The sequence below is a fragment of the Meles meles genome, chromosome 9 (genome assembly GCF_922984935.1).
Source record: "Meles meles chromosome 9, mMelMel3.1 paternal haplotype, whole genome shotgun sequence".
Lineage (NCBI taxonomy): Eukaryota > Metazoa > Chordata > Mammalia > Carnivora > Mustelidae > Meles > Meles meles.
Genome location: NC_060074.1, coordinates 66,277,579 through 66,302,807, shown reverse-complemented (window position 1 = coordinate 66,302,807; position 25,229 = coordinate 66,277,579). Strand labels below are relative to the sequence as shown.

At 40.9% G+C, this 25,229-nt stretch overlaps 1 protein-coding gene across 1 annotated transcript; it reads right to left on the bottom strand.

Annotated features, from left to right (window-relative positions):
* Positions 1 to 622: 622 nt before the first annotated feature.
* DHRS9 (dehydrogenase/reductase 9) lies at positions 623 to 25,191 on the bottom strand. Its single transcript, XM_046018087.1, has 5 exons — positions 25,060 to 25,191; positions 13,730 to 14,104; positions 12,137 to 12,395; positions 8,707 to 8,870; positions 623 to 5,676 (listed from the first exon to the last, which is right to left on the bottom strand). The coding sequence occupies exons 2-5, from the start codon at positions 14,040 to 14,042 to the stop codon at positions 5,456 to 5,458; spliced, it is 957 nt and encodes a 318-aa protein (XP_045874043.1). The 5' UTR covers positions 14,043 to 14,104; positions 25,060 to 25,191; the 3' UTR covers positions 623 to 5,455.
* Between the last annotated feature and the right edge of the window lie 38 nt (positions 25,192 to 25,229).

The window sequence follows — 25,229 nt, the reverse complement described above, 5'->3', positions numbered from 1 at the left end:
AACAAAGAAAAGGTGGTATATAATGACAATGAAAGATCACTTAGCCTTAAAAAGAAGATATTTCTTCCATATGTGATGACATGGAAGAACCTGGGGGAGAGTATGCTAAGTCAAGTAAGCCAGTCACAGAAGGACAAATACTGCATTATTCCATTTACATGAGGTATATATAATATTCAAACTCATAGAAGCAGAGAGTAGAATGGTGGTTTCTAGGGACTGAGGGTAAGGGAAATGGGGAAATTGCTGTTCAACCAGTACAAAATTTCATTTATGCTAAATGACTAGGTTCTAGAGACCTGCTGTACAACTTTGTGACTACACTTACTTACAATCCTGTTATACACTTCACTTAAGGGAATGGATCCCAGGGGCACCTGGGTGGCTCAGTGGGTTAAAGCCTCTGCCTTCAGCTCAGGTGATCTCAGGGTCCTGGGATCAAGCCCCAGATCGGGCTGTCTGCTCAGCGGGGAGCCTGCTTCTCTTCCTCTCTCTCTGCCTGCCTCTCTGCCTGCTTGTGATCTCTTTCTGTCAAATGAATAAATGAAATGTTTAAAAAAAAAGAGAGAATGGATCCCATATTAAATGTTCTTACCATATTAACAACAAATAAATGAAACAACAGTAACAACAACAAAACATACCTGAGATATGGTTAGGATTAGATGAAATCATTTGTACGATATCCAAATGCATTAAGAACCTAACACATACTAAGTATTAAATAACCATTGATAATATTTTCTTATTATACCTGTGGGAAGCTAGTTTGCTTGGATTACTTATCCCAAACCCAGACCACCATTCATTGGGTGGCATCGTACTCAAGTTCCAGCTGCCATATCTAAGGGCAAAAACAGACCCAGATGGCTGAGAGTAATTAGCAACCCCCCACCCCTGCTTCAGTATAGGACTGAATGGTTTTTGCCCAGGGCTTATGCTATGTGTCTATAGTGGAACCCTTTCCATGTCCAGTTTCTCAAAAGGGACTGAAATGGAACTGTTCGGGGGCAGTTGCTGGTTGTAGAGTGTGACAGAATGCTACGTTGCCTTGCCTGACCCATTTCAGGCCAGAGTGCTATTTATTCCTAGGGACTAATCAGCCAAGAGCTGTGATCTGGTTCTTTCTCGGGCAGGTGCTGTGTGCAAAAAGAGTTCGGAGATTCAGCTAAACTAGAATCTGCACCAGAGCCCTGACTATTTTAGTGCCTCATATATATAGTAGGATGGAAATTATTCATATTTTCTTTTTGAAAATGAGTCACAGGGTTGAGGAAGAATGTCAGTATTATGAATATCAACAGAATTGTCTTATTTTTTTACAGGCAAAATCCATGAAATTGTCGACCAGCATTGTCCTTATAAACTGTGGCTTAGTTTAGATTGTTACAAATAATTTCTATACATTACACAGCTTTCCGGTTTGAGACTGTTTAACTATTTCCTCCATTCTGATGGGACTCTGATCTCTCACATTCCTGAGAATTATTGGGATTAATAGAGAATAAAGCCAAAATTCATCATTTTTCTTAGAAGCTCCTGGCTATTTTCTTTATTAAAAATTGGCTGGGTTGCCCAAAGAAGTTATGGGCTTTCTGAAAAGATTTAATTTAGTATATTATAATATTTTATTTTATTATTATTTTTTTTTTTTAGAGGAGGGGAGGGTCAGAGAGAGAATCATAAGTAGACTCAACGTCTAGCACAGAGCCCCACCTCATAACCCTGAGATCCTGACCTGGGCCAAAATCAAGAGTCAGACACTTAACCAATTGAGACACCCAAGCACCCCCAGAGAGATTTTAAATTGAAGTGGTTCTCTTTAGCCTGGCTGGCTTGGCCATATCATCCTATAGGCAGAGAAGTGGATGAAATGATTCCTGATGCTCCCTGTTTTGTGACCACTGAGCCCAGAATGGCTCAACATGGACGGAGGTTCCTTCACAGTGTCTTGGGACCAACAGACCATTGACAACTAGCTTCCAAAGTGAGGCTTACAAAAAAACAGGAGGAACGGAGCTCTTGCGGAAGGAGTCAAAGACTTAAGGAAGTTATAGGATTTTAATCAAACTGATTCTTTAATAGCACAATCAATGGGATTGGAAAGCCCTATCTTAAGTGATAGATTGCCCCCTAGTCAGGAAGGCTCATAGAGGCTGATTTCTAAATTCATTCAATAAATATTTTTGAACAGAGGTCTGTGTGCCAGCACTGTGCTAGGCAAGGGAATACAAAGATAAGCGAAGGGTCATGGTTCCTGATTTCATGAAACTTAAAGTCTGGTTGGGGAGACTCATAGTAATGAGCTTATTACACAAATATGTAATGAGAGATTGTGATAAGTGTCCTGTACAGGACAGAAACCAATTTGGGATACAAAGACTGTGGTCAGAGTTTGGAACTGTACAGGCTTCCCTGAGGAAGGGTCTGAGATCTACAGGATGAGGAAACTAGACAAGCAAGAAAAATGGAAACTTCCTAGGCAAGAGCATGGGCAAAGTGTCTGAGGGGGCTAGCTGAGGCGGAGAAGAGCCTCAAAAGAGGCTAATGAGAAGTGCTGGGGCAACGTCATTTATGTAATGCATTTTCGTCCTTAGCCAAAATGCAATGGAAACCCATTGAAGGGTTTAAGAAAGTGGTGGTGGGGAAAAGAGTAGAATAATCAGATTTGGATTCCGAATAATTCGGACTGCAGTGAGGAGAAATCATTGAAAGAATACAAGGGTAAATATGCTGCCATTGAGATAAGGGATGATGAAAGCTTGAACAGATGATTCCCTTGGAGAACAAAAGTAGTAGATCTCCTTAGGAGATCAAAGTGATAGTAGTTGGTGCTTGCCTGGGAAAGGGTAGGTGGGGTGAGAGGGGTAGGAACTCCAGATGGGAATACCTTATATTCACAGATATAAGGTATCTACAGAGGACATAGTGGGATTTTTTAGGTCAGATCAGAGGAAAAGTCTGGGAGGTTCTCCTTGTGCCTCCAAACTAAGTGAGGAAAGGGTCCCCTAAACGAGAGGTGGTTGAAAGACAACATCTCACTTTAGCTTGACCACAGATTCCTGGAGAAGCTCCTCTAAGGCATCCCGAGTGGTAGTCTCAGCTTTTGGATTATAATAAGCTCTATGAAGGAAGGGACCATGTCGTTCCTTACTGGCCAGGACTTAGCAGGATGCCCAGTATATGTCCTCCCAAATAGTATAGATAAAAAATATATTATTTTCCTAAGAGCACAGAGAATATCAGAAGTGATGGTGAGATGGAGAGAGTCGAGGAAGTCATACCTCGGACTCCTGGTGCAATGACCTTCTTACGCCCCTCCCTTCCTCTCTCCTACCCTTTCTTCCAGGTCGTGTGCTTTTGTTGAGACTATAACTTTATATTCCAAATACTGCCATCTTCTCATTTAGTTTTAAAAGCTTTCAAGGTTGCTTGGGTGAATATATTTGATTTTGTTTTGAGATGATACCGTATTTGGGAGCATTCATGTAAGCAGAACACTTTTTGGATTGAATGAAACAGGGATTTGCCAATTGTAGTGACTTGGAGAAATGAGCAAAGAACCCAGGTCCAGGTGAAACAAAGGAAATAACACCATTAGGTAGACCCAACAACACAACTGGAATGGTTGGACGTTCAGCAAGGCAGGTTCCTGCAGATTTTAAAAGTCCTGGAAGCAGCGGAGGCCAGGAAGATCAGGGAGCAGCAGGCCCAACATTTTTAAAACAGTGTGACAAAGCCAGGAACTGGGAATTCAAGGTGAGAAGAAGAGCCTCAGCAAACAATGCTGATGAACGTCAGCTCAAAGGACAAGCTGTGCAAGGGTTCCCTAACCCGTGGGCGGTTACTGGCAACAAGAAGAAATCAGAGATCATAAAGGTGAGCTGTCAATGGAACCCCGACTAAGATGGAGATGACTTCCCTGGTTGGTAGTGACAACAGCTTAGATAACTTTGGCTGACAATTCCTCTGATTTCTGCCGTGATTTTCTTCATTTTCATGCAAAAAAAGGATGAGTGTATTTTTCCTTAAAATAATGACATATATGTCCAGGTGGACTGACATCATTGAAAATTTGTTTTTTCAAAGTCATTAATACATTGTAAATGTGAGAAGAGGAGACTACCTCATGAGCAGATGTTTCCAGAAAGGAGAATAAAAATGAATAGCATTACTAATCTCTTCAAATGGTTATGGTTTCATGCAGCAGATATTAAATATTTTCTTCACAATAAGTGTGTGTGTGTGTGTGTGTGTGTGTGTGTGTACATGATACAATTTTTCTGGCTTTTCCACCCTATATAATTTAGCCACAAATATTGAATTTTGACACTTCAGGCTTTTCATGTGAATCGTCAACCAACCTACATGAGTGATACTGGGTGCTGCTATCTGGAGAAGCAACCGTGTAGAGAACTTGTTTTTGGATGAGGTGTGGGGCCAGGGTCAGTCCAATCAGGACCATGAATATGAGCAAGGAGAAAGTTACAGCTGTCACTGTAACTGTAGGCTAGAGTCTTAATTTAGCTCTATGTCTTCACAGGCCTTCAGAGACACCTCAAATACAGGCTTTCCAACCATCTCGGGTATAAGTTGTTGCAGATATTCTGGGTCTTGTTATATTTACAGTCATCATAATTACATGAATACCTTCTGTTTTTCTCCTTTGGAACGAGTGGTTACTTTTGTTACCAGCTTTCCACAGACAGCTGTGTGGGCATCCGTGTTCACAGCCGCATGGAAACGACTGTTCAGCCTCCACAGCTCCCTCTAGAACAGGCAGGCTTGTCTTGGACTCTCCCTCCCTCCACTTCCATACTTGTTTCTTCTTTTCAGTCCTCTTGTCCTTCTGCTCCTCCCCTATCCTCCTACTTGCAATCCTCTCTAGTGTTTCTCTGTTCCCTTTAGTTTGTATGAGTCACGTGATGCTTCCTCACCCCTCCTTCCCCTGACCCACCACAGGTTACAAAACTGAGTTCCAGTCTTTCTGAGTCTTCTTCTCAGCAAATAAGACATCCAACCCACTCATGAAAGTATTCTACTTCTCTCTAAACATTTTGATTCAGGACAAATAATTAACATTCTGGAGTTCAAGGCGTGGGGGCTAGAGGCAATGGGGCTGGCAGTGGCAGAGATCATTTTGGATGGGAAAGGCTTTCAATTTCCCTTACATCGTATTAAGCAGACAAAACCTAAATATTGGGCAGGTGCTATCATGGCCCTTTATGGGATAGGTCATTGCTGCCCTTCTTCTCAAAGAAGGCTTAAGAAGGGACCCTGCGACCTTCCCAGTGTGGGTAGGACTCTCTCGTTTATCAAAAGAAGCACATCTAAATGATCTAAATGAGTCTGGGTTGGATTAGGTAAGGAATGAGACCAAAAAGGAGATATGCCCTTGAAAGCAGCCAATCTCATAGCCTGGGGTAGGCATTTGTTGTCTGCTGAGTCACACCGGTCACACTGCCTTGGGATTAGCCAGCTCTACTTTCTGTTTCAACAATAAAAAGTCTTGCAAAACTGCTGGCATGTGAGACAGAGGTATCCAGAAGGTCTTGGCATCTCTCCCAGCAACATAATGGGTCTTTGGGAAGAGACTTGTGAGCGCATGGTCCATGCACTCCACCACCAGGGAGAGGTCCACGTTCACAAAGGAAGTGACTTTCAGCTTGTCTAGACCTGTAGAGAGAGACAAAAGTACATGTACTCTTTGGAAGAAGGGGGAAAGGAGTGTATGAGGCCAGGGTGTAAAGGGGAGGATGTATGTGTGTGAAAATTTCTTTTGAATTTGCTGTGATAAATTGAGGTCCCTGTGGTGGGTTTCTATCTATTCCTTAGAAAAGGATGCAGCAATGTTTTCATTGGACTGCTGGCTCTCAAACTTGAGTAGGCAGTACAATCTCCTAGAGGGCTTGTTAAAACCCAGTTGCTGGGTCCCACCACCAGCTTCTGACTCAATAGGTGTGAAGTGGGACCCAATAATTTGCATTTCTATCAAGTTTTCAGGTGATGCTGATGGTGCTGGTCGAGGGAGCAGACTTTGAGAACCACTACCTTAAAGCAATGAGAGAAAGATACTTTATAAAGTCCATGAGGCCCCTGAGCCCAAGAAGTTATGGGTTTGATCCTAAATTTGTTTTAAGGGACTACTATATGTTTAGGAAATGGGGAGGGGCTGTGTGAGTGTGCACGTGTGTGCACGTGCTCTCACATACCACGTGTCTCTATAATTCGGTGAATAAAGAGAGAATCATCCCCAAAAGTCTTGACTCAGAAAGCTAAACATATCCTGGTGATCAGGCAGCTGAAATGCTTGAGTAACGTTCTAGGGTCATTTTAAAGAAGCAGGTATTTTATCAGAAGATTGGCAATGGCTCGGAGCATTCCTGCAGTATTCTTAAAACATACCTGAGTTATGTCTTCCTAAGAGAAAAATCCATGATTTTAAATCTTTTTTCAAGTTAAGGCCCCTATAGCCACAAGTTGTTCAAAGAACCTGAGATTTACCTAACAAGTCTTAGTGGCTATTTTAAACTTTCACAACTATAGTCTAGGAAATGAAGAAGGATGAGCTTAAATTCGTGGTCTGCTTGGGAATTACGAGTCTGGCTGATGTTCAAGTCCTAGTTTGAAAAACTAATAAAAACAACCAGTGCAGGGGTGCCTGGGTGGCTCAGTGGGTTGGAGCCTCTGCCTCCAGCTCAGTTTATGGTCTCGGGTCCTGGGATCGAGCCCCGCGTTGGGCTCTCTGCTCAGCGGGGAGCCTGCTTCTTCCTCTCTCTCTGTCTGCCTCTCTGCCTGCTTGTGATCCCTCTCTCTGTCAAATAAATAAATAAAATCTTAAAAACACACACACACAACCTGTGCAAAACTGTGCTCAAAGCCTTTTGGTATTTCTGAGAGGGGACACCTGAGCCAGCGGCCAAGTCAAAAATAATTTTGAGATGGAAGTTGATGACCTATTCATAGGCATTTAGAAAGTATCAGTGTTAATATCTTATAGAGAAAGCTCTTTTAAATAAGGTATTTTTAAAAAGATTTTATTTATTCATTTGAGAGATGGAGACAGCATGATTAGGGAGGAGAGGGAGAAGCAGGCTCCCTGCTAAGCACAGAGCCCTATGTAGGGCTCGATCCCAGGTGGGATCATGACTTGAGCCAAAGGCAGATGCTTAACCGACTGGACCACGCAGGTGCCCTTATTTCTGAACCTACTTAGAATTTTCAGAGTTGATAATGAGTGAGAAACACGAGTATTTAACAGCAGAGGTTCTCAGCATCTAGTGACATGATAGCACTGGGAGGTTTGTGAAACCAGACATTCTCCGTCCGTGTGTGTGTGTGTGCGTGTGTAGTCGGGTTAGGTGGCTGGGGGAGTCCATCATTCTAAAAACCTCCCAGGTGGATCTGACTTGGCTCTTGGCTCCCTCTTGAAAACTTCTGGCCTTGAACCTTGCCACAGTTGGCTGTCTCGCCAAACCCACCAGGTGAAGGAGCAGGACCAGAGTTTTGAGGTTACAGTGACACAAAGTTAGGTGGGGCCCTGTGTGGCTTAAAGCAGGAGCCCAGTAAGTGTCTGAGGAATGTCGACTAAGCTTTAAACATGACCAGGAAGTTTGAGGTGGAGGTGGAGACCTGGTACAGGAAGTTCCACCAGCTCCTTAATGCCTCGTTCCCATGATCGCGCAGGGCCCGAGACTAAATGGCAAAGTCAGGCTGTCTGAGTTCAAAGCCAGCCCTTCCACTTACTAACTGTGCAGCCCTGGGCAAGCAGCTTCTCTGTGCCTCTGTTTCTAGACAATTCAGGGAATATCTACTTCACAGGGTTTATTTAGGCATTTAAAATGAGGCAGTCCATGTAACCACTTAGAATGGTGGCAAGTACCAAATGTTCACTATATGTTAGTCATCATACACTAATCTATTATTTCCATCCCTGACTCAATCTGACTTATGCTGTTTCACCTTCCATCTCCACCCCCTGTACATTCCTGCTCTGGAAGGCTTCCACCCAGATAATTCCTTCCTGACCTTTAGGCCTTACTCAAACCTGACCTGTCTCATAAAGGCCACTGGCCAGCAATGCTTTCATCCAGTTCTGAATTCCTTTGGGCAATTAGAAACTGTACTGTCTAGCACCCATTCCGGGCTTCTGGGGTCTGTCTAAGAATTACAGGATCAATTTTCTTCCATTCTGTACAGTCTCATTGTTTTACAATCTCACTGGTTACTTTTTCTCCTCCACTAAACTAAGCTGGTTAAGGGTCAGAGTCTGAGTCTTGATATTTTGTAAACTCTATAAATCCTTGACCAATGTTTAGTGAGTGGTTGGTGTTTACCAAAAAGAGGAAGCTTGTGTAGAAGTGAAGACTGTGGGCTCCAGTCTAAGCATGACCGGGAGGAGTTGTACAGCTGTGTATAGAACATTCAACTTTCCAAGCCTCTGTTCACTACTCCTATGATTCTTTTGAGGAGTAAATGATAGAATTCATAAGGTAGGATTTGGCACTGGGTAAATGCTCAGTAAATGTTTGTAAACAGTTGAAGTAGGAGACGGCAGTGGAACTAATAGGGATCTTAAATCCATATGTTATCTACCTATTGGTAGATCATTAAGGAAACCTTGTTTTCTCATTTGTATTTGAGTATCCTTCATGTTGCCTAGGACAATGAACTCCAGAGGAACACTGGGTCCACCCAGAAACTTACTTTTTTGAATGTAACCTTCTCCATACTGTTGTTTGATATCTGGAGACAGATGCTTCCAAATTGCGAGTTTTTTTTCAGTGGCTTTTATTGGATCTGATAATCCTGTTTTGAAAAATCCTGGTTCAATACAGGAAACATGTACACCAAAAGCTTTCATGTCCCGTCTGTGAAAAGAACACATTGGTGATGTTTAATCCAGGTTTGTTTGGAGAATGTTTGCTATTTGGGTGATTATTTTCGAATGAATTTTTTCATGGGATCACAGAATTGCATGGGTTGGAAAGGAGTATTTAGTTCTACACTCTCAGTTTGCAGCGAGGAAGCTGAAGTTTGTGTGGTGAAGGCTGGTTTAATGGCAGAATGGGAAAGGGATCTGGGCAGACCTCCTCCTGGACTAGTGCTCTCCACTAAGTCACACTCTCTCATCAAATTGACAAGCAGTTGGGTTAAGGACAGGTTTCTTCTCAGTATGCAAAATACCTGATGGGGAAATGGAATAACGATTGGCCTGGATGGACAAGTCTACTTCCATTTTAGAAATGTGAGGACATTGCAACACAAATGAGGACAGGCTGGGGACTCAAGTGTGACAGTCTCTGATGTGGCTCACCTGCTCCCTAAGCTTCTCAGTGAGATCTTTCATTATGTGGCCTCAGAAAACCGAAAGTCTACTGATTTACTGGGCAACAAGGTTTTAGGGGAATCATGATGCACTTTCCCCTTTTAAAAGCAAAACAAAGAATTGCAAACTGTTATATGAACAATTATTTCCTAAGTTTAACGTATATTTCCACCAAGGATCTATGAGGAAGTAATTACTCATTTTATACAAGTCTTTTCCACATGATTTTTAAGGAACTCTACCAATGAACTTAAAATGTGAATTATCTTAGGTTCTGCTTTCAGCAACATGCCTATTGTTTCGTTTGCAATGTAGTTTACTAAAAATGCAAATTAACTTGATCTTGAAAGATTTTGAAAAGTATGTTGCTTGCATCATAATTATTAAAAAGTTATTTGCTAACTTAATTTACATTACTCACCTATCTTCTGTGCTCGTTTGGGTTTTGGGAAGTATTTGGAAAGATTTGTCACCCCATCTACTAATGAAATAACATACAATCTATGGACAAATGGCTTTAAGTCACCCAACTAAGTTTACCAGGTAAGTCAAACCAGTATGAACTCAGTTATGTGTGCTGTGTTGGGCAAATACAGCTTTGAAGAGCCCCAGCCTTCTCCCAGTTGGACCACTGCCCCTAAATCCTCCTATATACAGAAATTCTGGGGCCACCACTGGATTGGGACCTGCATGCACAATACCATTTCCAGTACGAGCTCCATGATTTAGAAAAGAACAACAACAAAATGAAACCATTCTTTACTGGGTAATTTCAGGTATGGTATAGTGCATTGCAAACACACAAGTCCTTTAGTTGAAATCCCTTTTTAAAAGTGGTTATTAGTCTCCAAGAGGGTGGGAAGAAACCCTGGTGCTTTTTGTCTCTCTCTCTTTCCTCCCATCATGTGGCCCCATGCCCAGCATACATGTGTGAAGTAGTTGGCAGAATGGAGTAACTTCCAGCAGGAGGGCAGTCCCAGGAAACGAGAGAGAACTGGAAAGACGACAGAGAGAAGAGCTCAGGAAAGTGAGCTTCTAACATTGTTTATGCACTGCACACGTGCATGTGTGGGTCTGACTTAGAGAAGCGAACTCTGGGACAAGCTTCTTCCATATCCCAGATGGCTACTGTGTAGTACATCTGCAGAACAGATCTGAATAGCACAGCAAAGTCTTTAAAAATCAAGCAAACATTGAAATCTCAAAGTACAGAATGATGGTTAGCGATTGTGACCTGAATGCAACCTCATCAGCTGTCTGCTAAAACAAAAATACTGGTGCACCTCGGTGGCTCAGTCATTTAGGCAGCTGCCTTCAGCTCAGGCGAGCACCGTCCCTCCCTCTGCCCCTCCCACCCCACTCATGCGTGTGTGCTCTCTCTCTCTCTCTCTCTCTCAAATAAATAAAATGAAACAAAAATATCAACATTCTCCATAGGACTTAAATAAGACCCATAGTCTCATATCATTCCAAATACTCAGCATAAAACTGGCACATTCCAAATGTTCAGCATAAAAAGAACTGGAAAATCTCAACTCACATGGGAAAAGACAATGGCAGATGCTAATGGTGAAGGACACAGATGTAGGAATTATCAAAGTCCTTAATGCAGCTATTATAAAAATGCTCCAAATACAAAGGAAAATACTCTTGAAGTGAATGGAAAGTTAGAATGTTTCCCAAAGAAAAGAAAAGACAAAGAAGAACCAAATGAAAATTTTATACTTGAAAAACACAATAATCAAAATAAAATTTTTTTGGTTGGACTCAATAGCACAGTGATGATGGAGGAAAGTCAGTGAAGTTGAAGGTGGACCATTAGGAATTACCCAATCTGTACAGCAGAGAAAGAAAAAAAAAGAGAAAGTGAACAGAACCTTAAGGATTTGTGGGACAAAGTCAAAGGTCTAACATTTGTGTTATAGAGTCTCAGAAGGAGAAGAGAAAGACTGCATTGCAGAAAATAATGTTTGAAGAGGCAATAGCTGAAAACTCATCAAATTTGACCAAAGACATAAAGCGACAGATTCAGGAAACCCAGTGAATATCAAATGTTATAAATCCAGAGAAATCCATGCCTGAGGGCACTGAGTTGGGGGTCTTTATTTGCTAAATAGATTCTTTGTTTTGAGCTCTGGGGTTCTCTGATAACACACAGCAAAAAGATGTGGTCAGTGCTTTCCTGTGGGAGCAAAATCTTCACCTCTGATTAGTAAATTCCCCCTTTTGTGGTAAATGGAAGCATCCGAGGAAAACTGTCTTTCTTGTCTTTGTGGGGTGGGGTGGGGATGGGAAAGTTATCGTCCATTTAGCTGTAGTGTCTGAAATGTACGGAAATCTGGATCCAGACTTGCAACAAGAGGGGGACAAAAGTTGCATAGCTGAGTTATTATTTTGTGATAATTACATTTACCTTATAAGATAATTTTCTACTGAGGGTGTAAATAAGATGGTACTATTGTTTCTGCAACTGACAGTTATACCAATGGAGAGTTCTACCCTGCCTTAGGTTTTCTATATGATTCCCTGACTGTATAACACACCGACCTGCAAAATATAAATTTACCATCACCGTCAGCATCATACATTAATGCAAAAAAGTAAAAAAGACTTAGATAGACTTAGGTTCAAATCTCAATTCCACTTACCAGCTGGGTGACCTTGGGCAAGTTACTTAATCTCTTTGTTTCAGTGGTATTGCCTACAAAGTGGGAATAATTTAAAGCACTAAATAGAGTGTCTAGTACATAATTAACATTCAGTAAACATTACAGATATTATTTCCTAATATGTCAATGTTTGCTTTACCTTAAGCTGTCATTGAAGCCTTCTACTGCATATTTGGATGGATTATAGCCCCCTCCGCTGAACGCCAGCCGACCTCCAATGCTGGAGATATTGATAATCCTTCCTTGAGCTTTTTTGACCAAGGGAAGCAAATTTAGAGTCACACTGATGAGGCCAAACAAGTTCACTTCAATAGGTTCTCTGTAGTCCTCCACTGTCAGCCAGTCGGTGGGAGCCAGCACGCCCAGGACACCGGCATTATTGATCAGCCCCCAGAGACCTAGATCAGAGTGGAAAGGAAGCAGGTGTGATGGAAGATGGCACTCATATGGGCATCCTTGATGGAAATACAGCCCCTGCTTTACTCAACTCTGCCATTTCCTCCTTGTAGACACCTTCCTGCTCTGAAATGCTTTACAGTTTTGGGAAGGAACTACTCTCCGAGAGGGCAGGGAGGCGAAATTAAAACAGTTGGAGCTCTGTTACTGGAAGCCAGTCTCACAGTAACTCTAGTTCTGGTTCTGTATGTAAAATACTGACACCGTCTGAATGAGCCTTTTGCTTTTTCGTCTTTTTTTAAAATAATTTTTTATTTTTTTATTAACATATAATATATTATTAGCCCCAGGATACAGGTCTGTGAATTGCCAGGTTTACACACTTCACAGCACTCACCATAGCACATACCCTCCCCAGTGTCCATAACCCAGCCACCCTATCCCTATCCTCCTCCCCTCAGCAACCCCCTGTTTTGTGAGATCAAGAGTCTCTTATGGTATGTCTCCCTCCGGATCCCATCTTGTTTCATTTATTCCTCTCCTAACTCCCCCCCCACGTTGCCTCTCAAATTCCTCATATCAGGGAGATCATATGATAATTGTCTTTCTCTGATTGACTTATTTCCCTATTGCTTTTTCATCTTAGATGCAGAGTAAATTGGTCTACTTTTTCCATTTGCTAGATCGCAAAGCCAGAGATTATTTCATTATAAACTGCTTTTTACAAAGAGCAATACAATCTACTTTATATCTATTTTCAGTAAAAAAAAAAAAAATCCAGTCATCAATTATTTTATGACTGAAAACATTTAATATTGTTAAAGTTATTTGGAATTCAAGCATTAAAAATTATCAGGAGCATTATTAAGCCATTGCTTTTGTGGTTTGGAGTCTCAACTAAATGATGAAGATATGATAGAGAAAATTCACATACATTGATTGCTTGCATGATCTCCTGTAGCTTCAGCCCCAAGTTCCTTCACTGTGAATGTAGCTAAAATGTAGCTAATGTAGCTAAATGTAGAATTTTATGTAGCTAAACTAGAATTTTATGAGAGAAGTGCAGGAAAAGTCAATACCTCAAACTCAGTTCTAAATTCACCCACTGGGACTTAAGACTGAGGATGATGTGAGCTGTGTCTCTCATGCAAACAGTGAGCTTGCCGCTCAAAACTACTGAGGGCTTTATCCTAAGATTTCCCCAAGGTTCTCCAGTACCATAGCTGGTATTTAGGAGACATTTTCTTGAAAGGTCATTTAAGATCCGAACACTTTTTATTTAGCTGTAGCTAATTTACAACACCCCCTCCATTCTTCCCACCCCCACATCACTCACCTTTCTCCCCAACTTGATTTTTCACCCACTGGGCAGTCCTCTTGACATTCTCCGGGTCAGTTACATCCAGAAGCACAGTGTGAAGCCTTTCTGAGGTTTCTGCCTTTAAAGCTCTTGACTGTGATTCAGTCAGACAGGCAGCAATTACACGAAATCCTTTTTTATCAAAAGTTCTGGCTGCCAAGTTTCCAAAGCCACTGTCACAACCAGTTATGAAAATATACTTATCTGTGATGTCTGCAATCTTTAGTTGTCTTTTATAGTTCCATAGAAAACCACAAAGGATTAGGAGGACTAACACCCAGAAGAACATTTTTTTCCCCTCTGTATAGGATAGGGACTCTCCTTTCTGGAACAATAAAAGAAGACGTTGACCTGAGAGTTCAAAATTAGAAAGAAAACTCAAATTAGAACCATCAAGGTGCGATAACCCAACACTGACGACTTCAGATATTTTAATGCATTTGAGTGAATAGTTAAAAAAAAGAAGAGTAACTATGATTTGGCTAGGAAGATGGCCTTTTAAGTGCTCAACCATTCCTCTAAAGTAATGCAAAAAAAGCCAGAAAAAGTGAACAGGAGAGGGGTTCCATGGCAAAGCTGACGCAACTCTTGTGTCGATGTGAATGGATGTATGAATTCATCCATCTGAAACAGAGACTGTCACGGTACAATCTTAACGCTTGCAACCTCGTGAAATTCAAGAGTAGAATAGGCGAATCTATTAGAAAATGTTCGGTTCCAATTGATTGATTAGAGTCTTAATTATTTTTATACTGTCAGGCAATGTAGTTGCCACTATGAAAATATTTCCAAGTTGGTTTTCATTTTCTTATGTTCAGTGGGTTATTGTCATTCTTCAACCCAACTCTGAGATCATCCCATCTCCATGCTGAGAGTATGCAAGTGCATGGTCACCAGGGAGCGCCTGGAGAGAGGGTGAGATGGATGGGAAGAGACTGAGGGATGATGGCCAAAGGCACAGCATCCCAAACAGAATCAAGAAACCTCAGATTCTGTTCTCTTTGCACACTAGTTTCTGTGAGAAAAAGAATCACATGACATAGGATAAAGGAATGCAAATTCTTTCTGGAAAATCATGAGGTTTTGACCATAAGTGCAGCAGAATGACCTAGAAAACTAATTAGTACAGGCTAGAGGTGACCTAGGGGCAAAAAATCAAACTGGTGGAGGGTTTCCTTTCTCCTTTCCTCAGAAGACTACCACTTGCATTTTCCCTCAGCATGTATTACCTTTTTATCTTTTCCTACATAAAAAAAAATTACTATTTCATGTAGGCTGACTGTACCAATTTAGAAATATCACATTTGTTTTGGAAATGTTAAAGAAAGACAACTATGTTAAATTTATAGTTTTTGTTTTTTTTTTTTTAAGTAGGACTTGATTTCATGACCTTGAGATCAACACCTAAGCCGGATGCTAACCAACTGAGACACCCAGGTACGCTTATTAATTTTATAGTCTTGACCATTTAAATGCATATGCCATCTTAAAAATTGTACTAATTATTATACAATGTTTGGCTGCAAAATAACATTTGTGAATAAATCAAGCAATTGTATTATTGAAAACAAGTGTGATACTAATTTGGAAGCATAATATCAAAAGTATCATGGAGTGAGACTTCAAACTATTTGGGATATAAAATCCCATATATATTGCAATGTTTGTCATTTACAAAGACAATCTATACTATCACTTTTATTGTGGGTACTGATTGCTTGGGAAGAGAAAGCTATCCCGTAGCAGGAAGTGAACAAGAACCAGGCAGAGATGGGGGTGGGGAGGCGGGGCGCGCGGGGTGGCATTTGCCTGTTTGCCTCAGGTCTGAGCATCATGACAGCTCAGACTTCCTAGCTCAGTCATAGGCAAACCAAAGGAAGGAGATCATTAGGTCCCACCCCACATAGGAGCAGCACTGGGTCTGCATTGGCTCTCTCTGCCTTTGGAAGCAAGAGGAATCACAGAGAATATCACCTGCAGGAGAGACCTTATTTCCTTCCCTTTCGATGCAGGAAGTTTCCTTGCTTTGCCCTATGTTCACACATATCTCTGCCCTTGATCTGGATCCACCCTTAAAATCAAGAAGGGCTTTGAGTGCTTCATAGAGACAATGGATAAGTCTGGAGTTGAAGTTTAGACCTCACAGATGCTTTGGGAATCATGACTGTTCATGGACCTTATGTTCAAAATGCTTGCAAGGCCAAGCAATTTTATAAACGTGGGCTTTCTTTTTTCTTTTTTACAGATATTTCCTGGTTTTTCATTTGAACCATTTAAAAAAATTGTTCATCTATTTTCTGTTTGTAAAAGTAACTTATGCTCATGGTAAAAAAAAATTGGCAGATACAGAAAAAAAATAAAGAATGGAGTAATCATTATCACATTTGACTCTTAATATTTTTGGTACATATTTCTTCCAGTTTTTTTCCTGTATATGTAAATATTTCTTTCTCTAATAAGGAATAGAAACATACACACAGATAGAATTATACACATATACTCACCTACTCACATTCATGCAACTTTGTTTCTACTGCTTTATAAGGAACAGATTACTTCAGATAAAAAAAAATCACTTGCTATAATATATCATCTTCACTTCTCAAGGAAATTTTGGTCTCTGCTTTCATCTTTCTTCCCGGCAAAAAATCTTTAGCTAAAGAAAGAAGAGGTAAGGGACTGTCCTTTGATAAAACTAAGTCAGAGGTGAATATTAAAATATAGTGGGTTTAAGCAAACTGGCCGATTCTTTTGATATGGCTGTGTCTATTTTTAAGGCGTCAAGTTTTTAGATGATCATGCCTTAATAATTTGGGTTGGTTTCCCAAATCTTTCCTGTGTAAGAGTTACTTATTTATGGAAAATTAATGCCCAACTAGTAGAATTTTCCCTTCTTAAATATATAAATACATTAAAAAGTGTATAATTTTGAGGTAAGGTGCTGGTGTAACTATCTCTTGGGAAATTTCATTTTTAGAAATTTTAAGGAAATTTTCTATTTATAAATTCAATTAGCATAGTGTGTTGTTCAACTCTAGCCTCAATAAATTGAATAATCGAATAACTAAATGTTGAATTGTTTTCTAAATGGATTCTGTAGACTTCATTGCAATCCAAATTTCATGGAGTTATTTGAAGAAGGCAAATGTTCATGGAGTTTAACGTGCCCTAGATCAGAGAGTGGAAACTTTCTATGTCATCGTGTTTTGCTGGGCAAGTAGAAGGGGAGGAATAGTGAAAGAATGGTTTGCATTTGTGAAGCATTCTACACTACACTTTTAAATATACATCTCATTTGATTCTCCCAACAACCTTTTTTTTTTAAATTTTATTTTATTTATTTATTTGACAGACAGAGACCACAAGTAGGCAGAGAGGCAGGCAGAGAGAGAGGGAGAAACAGGCTCCCCACTGAGCAGAGAGCCCGATGCGGAGCTCGATCCCAGGACCCTGAGATCATGACCTGAGCCGAAGGCAGAGGCTTAAACCACCGAGCCACCCAGGTGCCCCACCTAACAACCTTTTGAGTTAAAGGGGGCACGTTACTTGCCTCATTTTATAGAAGAATTAATATGACAACTAATAAGCGTAAAAGAAATGATAGAGTTAGAAAAATCACCATTTGGCAACTGTAATAGTAACAACTACATCAGGCAAGAATGATCAATGGATGCTAAAATTATTAGGTGAAATTCTGATAAGAAACAATAATTATAGAATCTCAAAATATCTCCCTGTGAGAAATGTACTAATTAAAAAGAGAGAAATAATAATTTCACAGTATAGAAATCTGACAGATACCACCTTAATCAAGTAAGAAAAACTCACACCACTAGTTGTGGGACAAACCAATATCATGGGCCTCCTGGTACTGTGCACCGGGAAGGACACAGCAGCACTTTCCTGCATAAATGGAAGCTAATCCTGCATGAAGACATATCTCCCAATTCTGCACAATGTATGGCCTGTACTCTTTAAAAATGTCAAAGTCACGAAGGAAAAGAAAGAGTGAAGGCTGCCTCCAGATAAATGGGAACTGAAGAGATGTGATAACTCATGCAATATGTGATATGGATCAGAAAACTATTTTTTTTTCTTTTGCCAGAAAGAACATTATTTGCTCAGCTAGTGGAATTTGAGTAAGATTTGTCGATTTGATAAATAATATTGCATTCTCAATTTTTATAATTTACTATGATTATGTAGAAAGTGCCTTGCTTTTGGGAAACACACACGGAAGTATTTAAAGATTTAAGTAGCACCGTGTCTGCAACTTACTCTCAAAGTTAAGAAAATAATAAGTATATTTATATAAATAAGTAAACATGTTAAGGAAGCAGTCTAAGTGTTCATCGATAGATGAATGGATAAGGAAGATGTGGTTGCCAAGCCACAACAGGCAGTTGCTGGGGCAGTGGTGGTCGGTGGGTGGGGGTGGGGAATGGGTGAAACAGGTGAAAGGAAGTAAGAGTTACAAACTTCCAGTTAGAAAATAAGTAAGTCCCAGGGATAAGAGGTAGAGCATGGGAAAAATAATCAATAATAACATAATAACTTGTATGGTGATAGGTAGTGAGCATTTTGTAATGTATACAAATGTCAAGTTACTATATTGTACACGTGAAATTAATATAATATTGTATACCAATGATACTGCAATTAAAAATAGAACAACAGCAACAAAAACCCCCCATACATAGGATATAAAGAGAGAATGACAATGCAGATGTGGTAAATGTTAATATTTGGGGATTCTGGGTTGTACTATTCTTTCCACTTTTCCGTAAGTTTGACATTATTGCAAAATAAAAAAGTAAAAATCTGACAGGGGAAAATAAAGCATTTTTTTTTCTAAGAAAAGGCTTCTTTTAATCCAAAGGAGTTTCACGCACGAATCAAGAACTCCAGCACTCCAAGATCTAGTGACCTTGGACTTCTACTCTGTGGTAAGTTCACCTTCACAACCACTAGAGAAAAGCAAAAACTCAAACCAAAACCGTTAGGCTCCCTCTTCCCTCCTCATGCTCTCCATTTCCTCCTTACTTCCTCTTTCATTAGAACTCATTTTTTCCTTGGTGACAGGCAACAGAGAAGAGCTTTTCAGTTGTTAAGGATGGGCTCACATTAAAATGTGTGATCTTCATTATGTACCCCTCTGGGCTGAGAGTCATTTCAGGCGCTGGTGTCCCAGCCTGCAGCCTGAATCCAGGGGACTACCAACTCTGACCTGAGTTTTGTATAGCCTGTTCTTACCTCAAATATTATTGTCCAGGAAATAGCGGTTCTTCTTCAATTCCTAAGGTTCACATTCCTCTAGGTCATTGGATTGAGTCAATCACAAACCAACACACACAAACCTTTGACCTCTATCTTAGCCAGGATTCCACGTGCGGTCGTGTTTGCTAGCAGCAGCCCTCGGTCTGAGTCATTGGGAACGCGACGTGGACGCAGAAGCTGATTGAAGGCCGATTGGTTCGTCGACCACAGAGAAGTAAGTGAATGACTGTGACTACTATGGTCGCCTCAACCATATTCTGCCAGCCTGGCTGCCTCCGATAATTCAGACTGGGGGCACTGACCCTAGTTGCTTGGGCTGTTTGCTTATCAGCTTTGTCTTCCAGTTTATCTCACAACAAAGCGCTTAGCAGGGGTACACACCACTTGGCTGAAGGCAAGAGCCCCTCATCTGTAACATTCTTCTTAGGACCCAGGGGCTGTGAGCCCGTGGGCTAGTCAAAGCTGAGGACAGAGTGAGAGGAAGCAGATCTGCAGCCCCACATGGGGCACGAGGACTGGCGCAATTCTAAATATGCATCCTCTGAACTGGCCTGGAGATTTTCCCTAAGCTAGTAAAAATAAACCTGGAAAGCGAGGACTGAGGCCGCGCGCGCGCGCACACACACACACACAAACACACACGCACACACACACCCCGGCAGGGCAGGGGTTCGGAACCCAGGTCTCAGAATCAGGCAGATAGAGGTCCAGTGCCCTCTTCTCCATCATCAGAGGTCTTTGGGGGAAATTATTTATATTTTCTTAGCCTCCATTTTCCTAGCTGCAAAATGGAAATAATCACTTCTCTGGTGGAGAGTACCTGGTAAAGTAAAGGGACCAATGCCTGCTGCACAGGAAGAACCTCATCTTTAGGGCGGGATCAGTCGTGTTCACTGGTGAGGGGCCTGCTCTGTGTGCTGCTCAGACCTCCGCAATGGGTACTTTTTGCTATTTGGGGTGAAACAATTATTTGTTGTGGGGTCTGTTCTGAGTATTGCAGGATGTTTAGCAGCACCCCCTGGCCTCTATCCCCGAGATGCCAGGAGCACCCCCTCCCCAGTTGTGACAACAAACAATGTCTCCAACCATTGCCAGATGTCCCCTGGGGGACAAAACAGCTCCCAGGTGAGAACCACTGGTCTAGAGCTTCCTTGTGTTGGGGGTCCAGAACCACTTTTCTGGAAACTCTGTCATTAGTTCCTTGGTAGGGCCACATTGATGAGAGTTATCTTTTATGGCCTTACCAGAAAAGTTTATTACTTATAAATATTACTTCTAGGCTGCTACTCTAAGCGTTAGTTTCTATGATTTTAAAAAAGTGTCTTTTTCGGGATGCCCAGGTAGCTCAGGGTTTAAGCATCTGCCTTCGGCTCAGGTCGTGATCCCAAGAGTCCTAGGTCAGCCTCCCTGCTCTGCAGTGAGTCTGCTTCTCTCTCTGCCCCTCCCCCAACTTATTCTCTCAATCTCTCTCTCTCAAATAAATAAAATAAATAAAAAACAAGACTTACAGTAAAATTATCTCCATTACATAGAGTAAGAACAAATTTAGAAATGCAGGCTACACTATGGAGTATTATGCCTCCATCCTAAAGGGTGAAAACTCAACTTTTGTATCAACATGGACGGGACTGGAAGAGATTATGCTGAGTGAAGTAAGTCAAGCAGAGAGAGTCAATTATCACATGGTTGGAGTTGAGGGAAACTGGAAGGGGAGATGAACCATGAGAGACTATGGACTCTGAAAAAAACAATCTGAGGGTTTTCAAGGGACAAGGGGTGGGAAGTTGGGCCAGCCTGATGGTGGGTATTGTGGGGGGCACGTATTGCATTGAGCACTGGGTTTGGTGCATAAACAATGAACTCTAGTACACTGAAAAGTAATTAAAAATTTTTAGAAACAAAACAAAACAAAAAGAAATGCAGGCTAATTGTCTCAAGATAGAATTGTAGCACTGTTTTGAAGACGGAGACCAGGGGCCACTCACATTTGGTCATTCACCCTTTCTGCCTCTGCTACACTGCCACCTGGCTTCCAGCTCAACCCCAGGATCTAGGCTATGCGCACACTTCTCTACAACCACCAGTACTCGCATGATCCTTGGCATTAGGTAAAATAAATGCTGTCGAAGGAAAGAAGGAAGAGAAGAAGGAAAAACTTTCAACTCTAAGCCCAGGGTTTTGGTGGTAACTGGATTAGTCTTCGAGCCCTCTGAACCATCAGACAGAAGGGTAGTAATAGCAACATAATATTCACACTTCCAATTTAGAGAACTTTAAGAGTTTTTGAAAAGTGTTCGAGGAATATTTATCTCATTTGATTGTCAAAATATTTCTGTGAGCTAAGTAGAGCAGGTATCATAACAGAAAGGCATTATCCAGAGAGTGGCTAGAGCTAAAATTCTGATCTCTCAACTCCCGAACTGTGTAGAAGGAGCAGGAAGAAGTGCAAAGAAATTAATGCAGTATCAGTTAATAGGAGGAATAAACACACCTTATCAAAAGTCTTGATCATACCACAAAGATGGAAAAGGAACCAAGAAAGGAGAACTAATTGTCTCTTTCATTTGCCATGCAAAATGCTTAAGTGTAAGCACGTGTTTCCAGCTGTAGGAAACTATTGCAACTTGATTGCTGCCCTTTCTCACTTCCGCTTTTTTTAAACTTTTTATACCTGGGTGTCTTTTCCCCGTAAAAAATTAAAAAATAAAGATCCTCTGATTTCACTTCTCTTATTCACATTCCTCGCCCTTTAAAAATAAATGGCAGTTACAGACAAACAAAAAGAACTGAGAATAATGTCTCCATGTCTCAATGTCATGGTGAGCCCCACTCTTCATAAGAAATACAGAATTCTTTCTTAATACTCCCTTCCATGTGACTTGATTTTATTTCTGCATAATTCCATGAGGGGCTTTGTTTTAGAAGGCGATACTACAACTAGTCAGTTACACTGACTGATTGGAATATGTAGAATTTTTATTTACTTTCAATTTGTTATAATCACAATGCAAGCTGAATCAACAACTAAACAGTTTCTTAAAGAAAATCAAAGATCATTAAGCAGCAGCTTTCTCCAATGTTTTCCTTTTGAAGTTCTCTTTCACAACTTTCTTAATAACCATGGCATTTAGGACATGAATGTCCTTAGGACACTTAAATTTTGTTAACCTATCTATGTTATACCAAATTCCTTTTTATTTTGACATTTTCCTTGAAGTAAGAAGTTCTGTTTGTTTTTTAACCCAAGTGAGCTTTCACAGATTTCTGCCACACCTCTAAGAAAAATAAATAACTCGACCTAATGCAAAACTAATTTATATGATGAATAAATAACATTTCTGTGAAAAAAAAATGTTCAAGTTGGGCACCCAGAAATCTAAGGAAATTTTTTTCAGCAGAGCCAAGGGATCCTATATGAAATATGCTACATGAAGCAGCAAAGGCTTCTCTGAGGGTCTGATTAAAATAATAGTAATAATAATAATAATGGTTATGATGCTGCTTGCTGATACAATTGAGGTGGTCTTCATCGTCATGGAAACAGTAAGTTCTCTCGCTCTATGGAATAAAGAAGTTCCTCCACCAGTTACATTCCCTTGAATCCTGCTTCCTTCAGGAGGGAGTTAGTGTGTGATACCCAGAGTGTTATTTGTCTGGTGGGACCAGTGAGGTGTGGAAGAGTGTGTTTCCTCTGCAGATTCATTCATTCAGAAAGTCTCCTAGGAGAGGGAGGGCAGCCACTCCTAACGGAGGGAAGGCCTGATGGGCTTACACTGGTATTTTTAGTTCTAAGGATAAAACTATCTCTAATTTTCTTTTGCCTTCTCTCAAACATTTTAAGTTATAATTCATCATAATAGCCACAATTATCAGTTAATAAATTATTCCCCATTCTCCTCAGGTTCATGACTTTGCCAATAGGCTTCCTGATGGTATTGGCAGGTTAAGAATTATTGTTAAAGCCATGGGTGCTTTACTTAAGAGATGATATATTGTATATGGTTATAGCTTGTCTTACAAGGCTTCAAAGAAAGCTTAGACGGGTGCCCGGCTGGCTCAGTCAGAAGAGCACGTGACTCTTGGTCTTGGCGTCATGAATTCAAGCTTTCTGCCGGCTATAGAGATTACTTAACAATGACAACAACAATAGTAACAATAACAACAACAACAACAAACTTAAAAAAACCAGAAAACTTAGTGTTGGGTCCATGGTCAAAGGAGCAAGACTGATAAAAAGTGAAGGTCAAGCAAAGCTTTATTTTGCACCAAGCATCGAGACTCAAACTGATGGGCCAGGGCCGTCTCTTGCAAAGAGGCGACCCCTCCCAGCCTCACAGACTAACTTTTATAGAGTAAAGGCCATGTGGTTGAGCCTGGCCACACACAGGTCAATTCACCCTATAGTAGCTATTTGAACTAGCCTATCACTCTGGTCAGAATTGGTGCCCAAAAGGCAGGGCCCACATTCTTGGGTGGTTAGGGAGGTGTTTTCCTGATTGGATGTCTCCACCTGGCTTGACTCATCCTTGTATTTTGGGCTCTGTTACCTCCTCCTGACCTGACACGTCCTGGTATATGGGCTCTGTTATCAGGGGCTGGTCAGTCATACTTTACTGGTTTCCCAGAATTGGTTCTAAATACGTTCCTCTGGGGGGGCAGGGTCAATCTAAGTTTACTGCATAAACAACAAAATGACTTTCTCTGGCTAAGTAGGTCCTTACATTTAGAATATGGAGACAATGTTACATATAGATGCTGAAAGTGTGTTCAAAACTTTAGTGTGTTTCTTTTTTCTGCACTTAAATTTGAGCAGAAGGAAAGCTCTGAGGTTTTAGTCTGTACCTTAAGAAAGTGACATTTGTTATAAGGATTTTACGACCAATTCCCCCTCTCCTCATTTAAAATGTAGGAGATAACTATTTTTTTTCTTGTATTTAAGCACTGGGATTTGTTCTAAAAATTGGACACACTTTTCAAATCTCAAAAACTCAATACAAAGATGATATGACATTTAAATTTCATTTTATGCAGCATCTAACCAAGGACATTCTTAGAGCATCTAACATATGCCAAAGGATTCTAAGATAAATAAAGCATAATCATTACCCTTGAGCTAGTAGTGTAGGGGGACATTTCAGAGCTATTTGTACAACCCAAGTTGATTTTTAATTTAAAAATATGTTTTATTTAAACTTTTTCTGCAACTGCTAAAAATCAACCTACTGAGGGAGTGCACCATACACCATTTAAATCCTAAAGCCTTTAACAGGGGATGCTGGGATTAAGTGGCAGCAAAACCACTAAACTACCCACTGTATTTTGGGAGTCAAAGTGAAGACAGACTTGGACTTGGGGGAAAGCTCAATATCTTCTTGGCAAAATGCCAACCAGAGGATCATACATCGGAAGCAGGCTTACTGCTGTCATCTTAGTATCCAGGAATCCAATATTGTGCATCATACGCATTGTGAGGAAGTTCCCTGATTCCTTCTGACCCAAAAGGAATTTTTCTCACTCACTGAGCATGCCTGTGTGCATTCGCCTCAAGGGACGTCTGGTAACACTGGCAAAGCAGGTAGACAGACAGATCAGACCCATAGTTTGTACAGAACCCCAGTAGCACATCTGTGGTTCCAGTAAGAAACTCAACTAAGATTCCTACTCCTTTCAGAGCCCCTCCCCAATCCAGTTTCCAGTGAATTGTAAGATTTACAGATGAGATATAAGATTTTACAGAGGGAATAACTAGATATAAATTTGGTTGTAACTCTAAGGTGCCAAAGAACATTCAAAGAGAGACCTGGGGGGCAGTTCCAGGCAAGGACCCGGGTGACACTGGGATCACGTCTATGGTAAGATGGACTCAGTGTCCATCACAGCCTTCTAATAGTAATATTATTATTACTATTGTTACTTCATAACATGAAAAACAACTTGATTAGTTCTGTAAGAGTGAGGAAAATCAAAGGCAGTTTGAAGACGGACACGAGAAAGGGAGGGATAAATGACAGAATTCAGTCACTGGTTACCTTACTGGAGATGAACTGGAGTAGAGAAGCTGTTGGGGACCGGCTGGGTGGAGGGTGGTTCTGCCCGCTGTGCTGAGGAAGGAAGGATTGAGCCACCTGACCACACCAGTCCTCTGGAGGAGGAGATTCCCCGGGCTTCCGTCCAGCTCTGAGCACACACATGTGTGAAG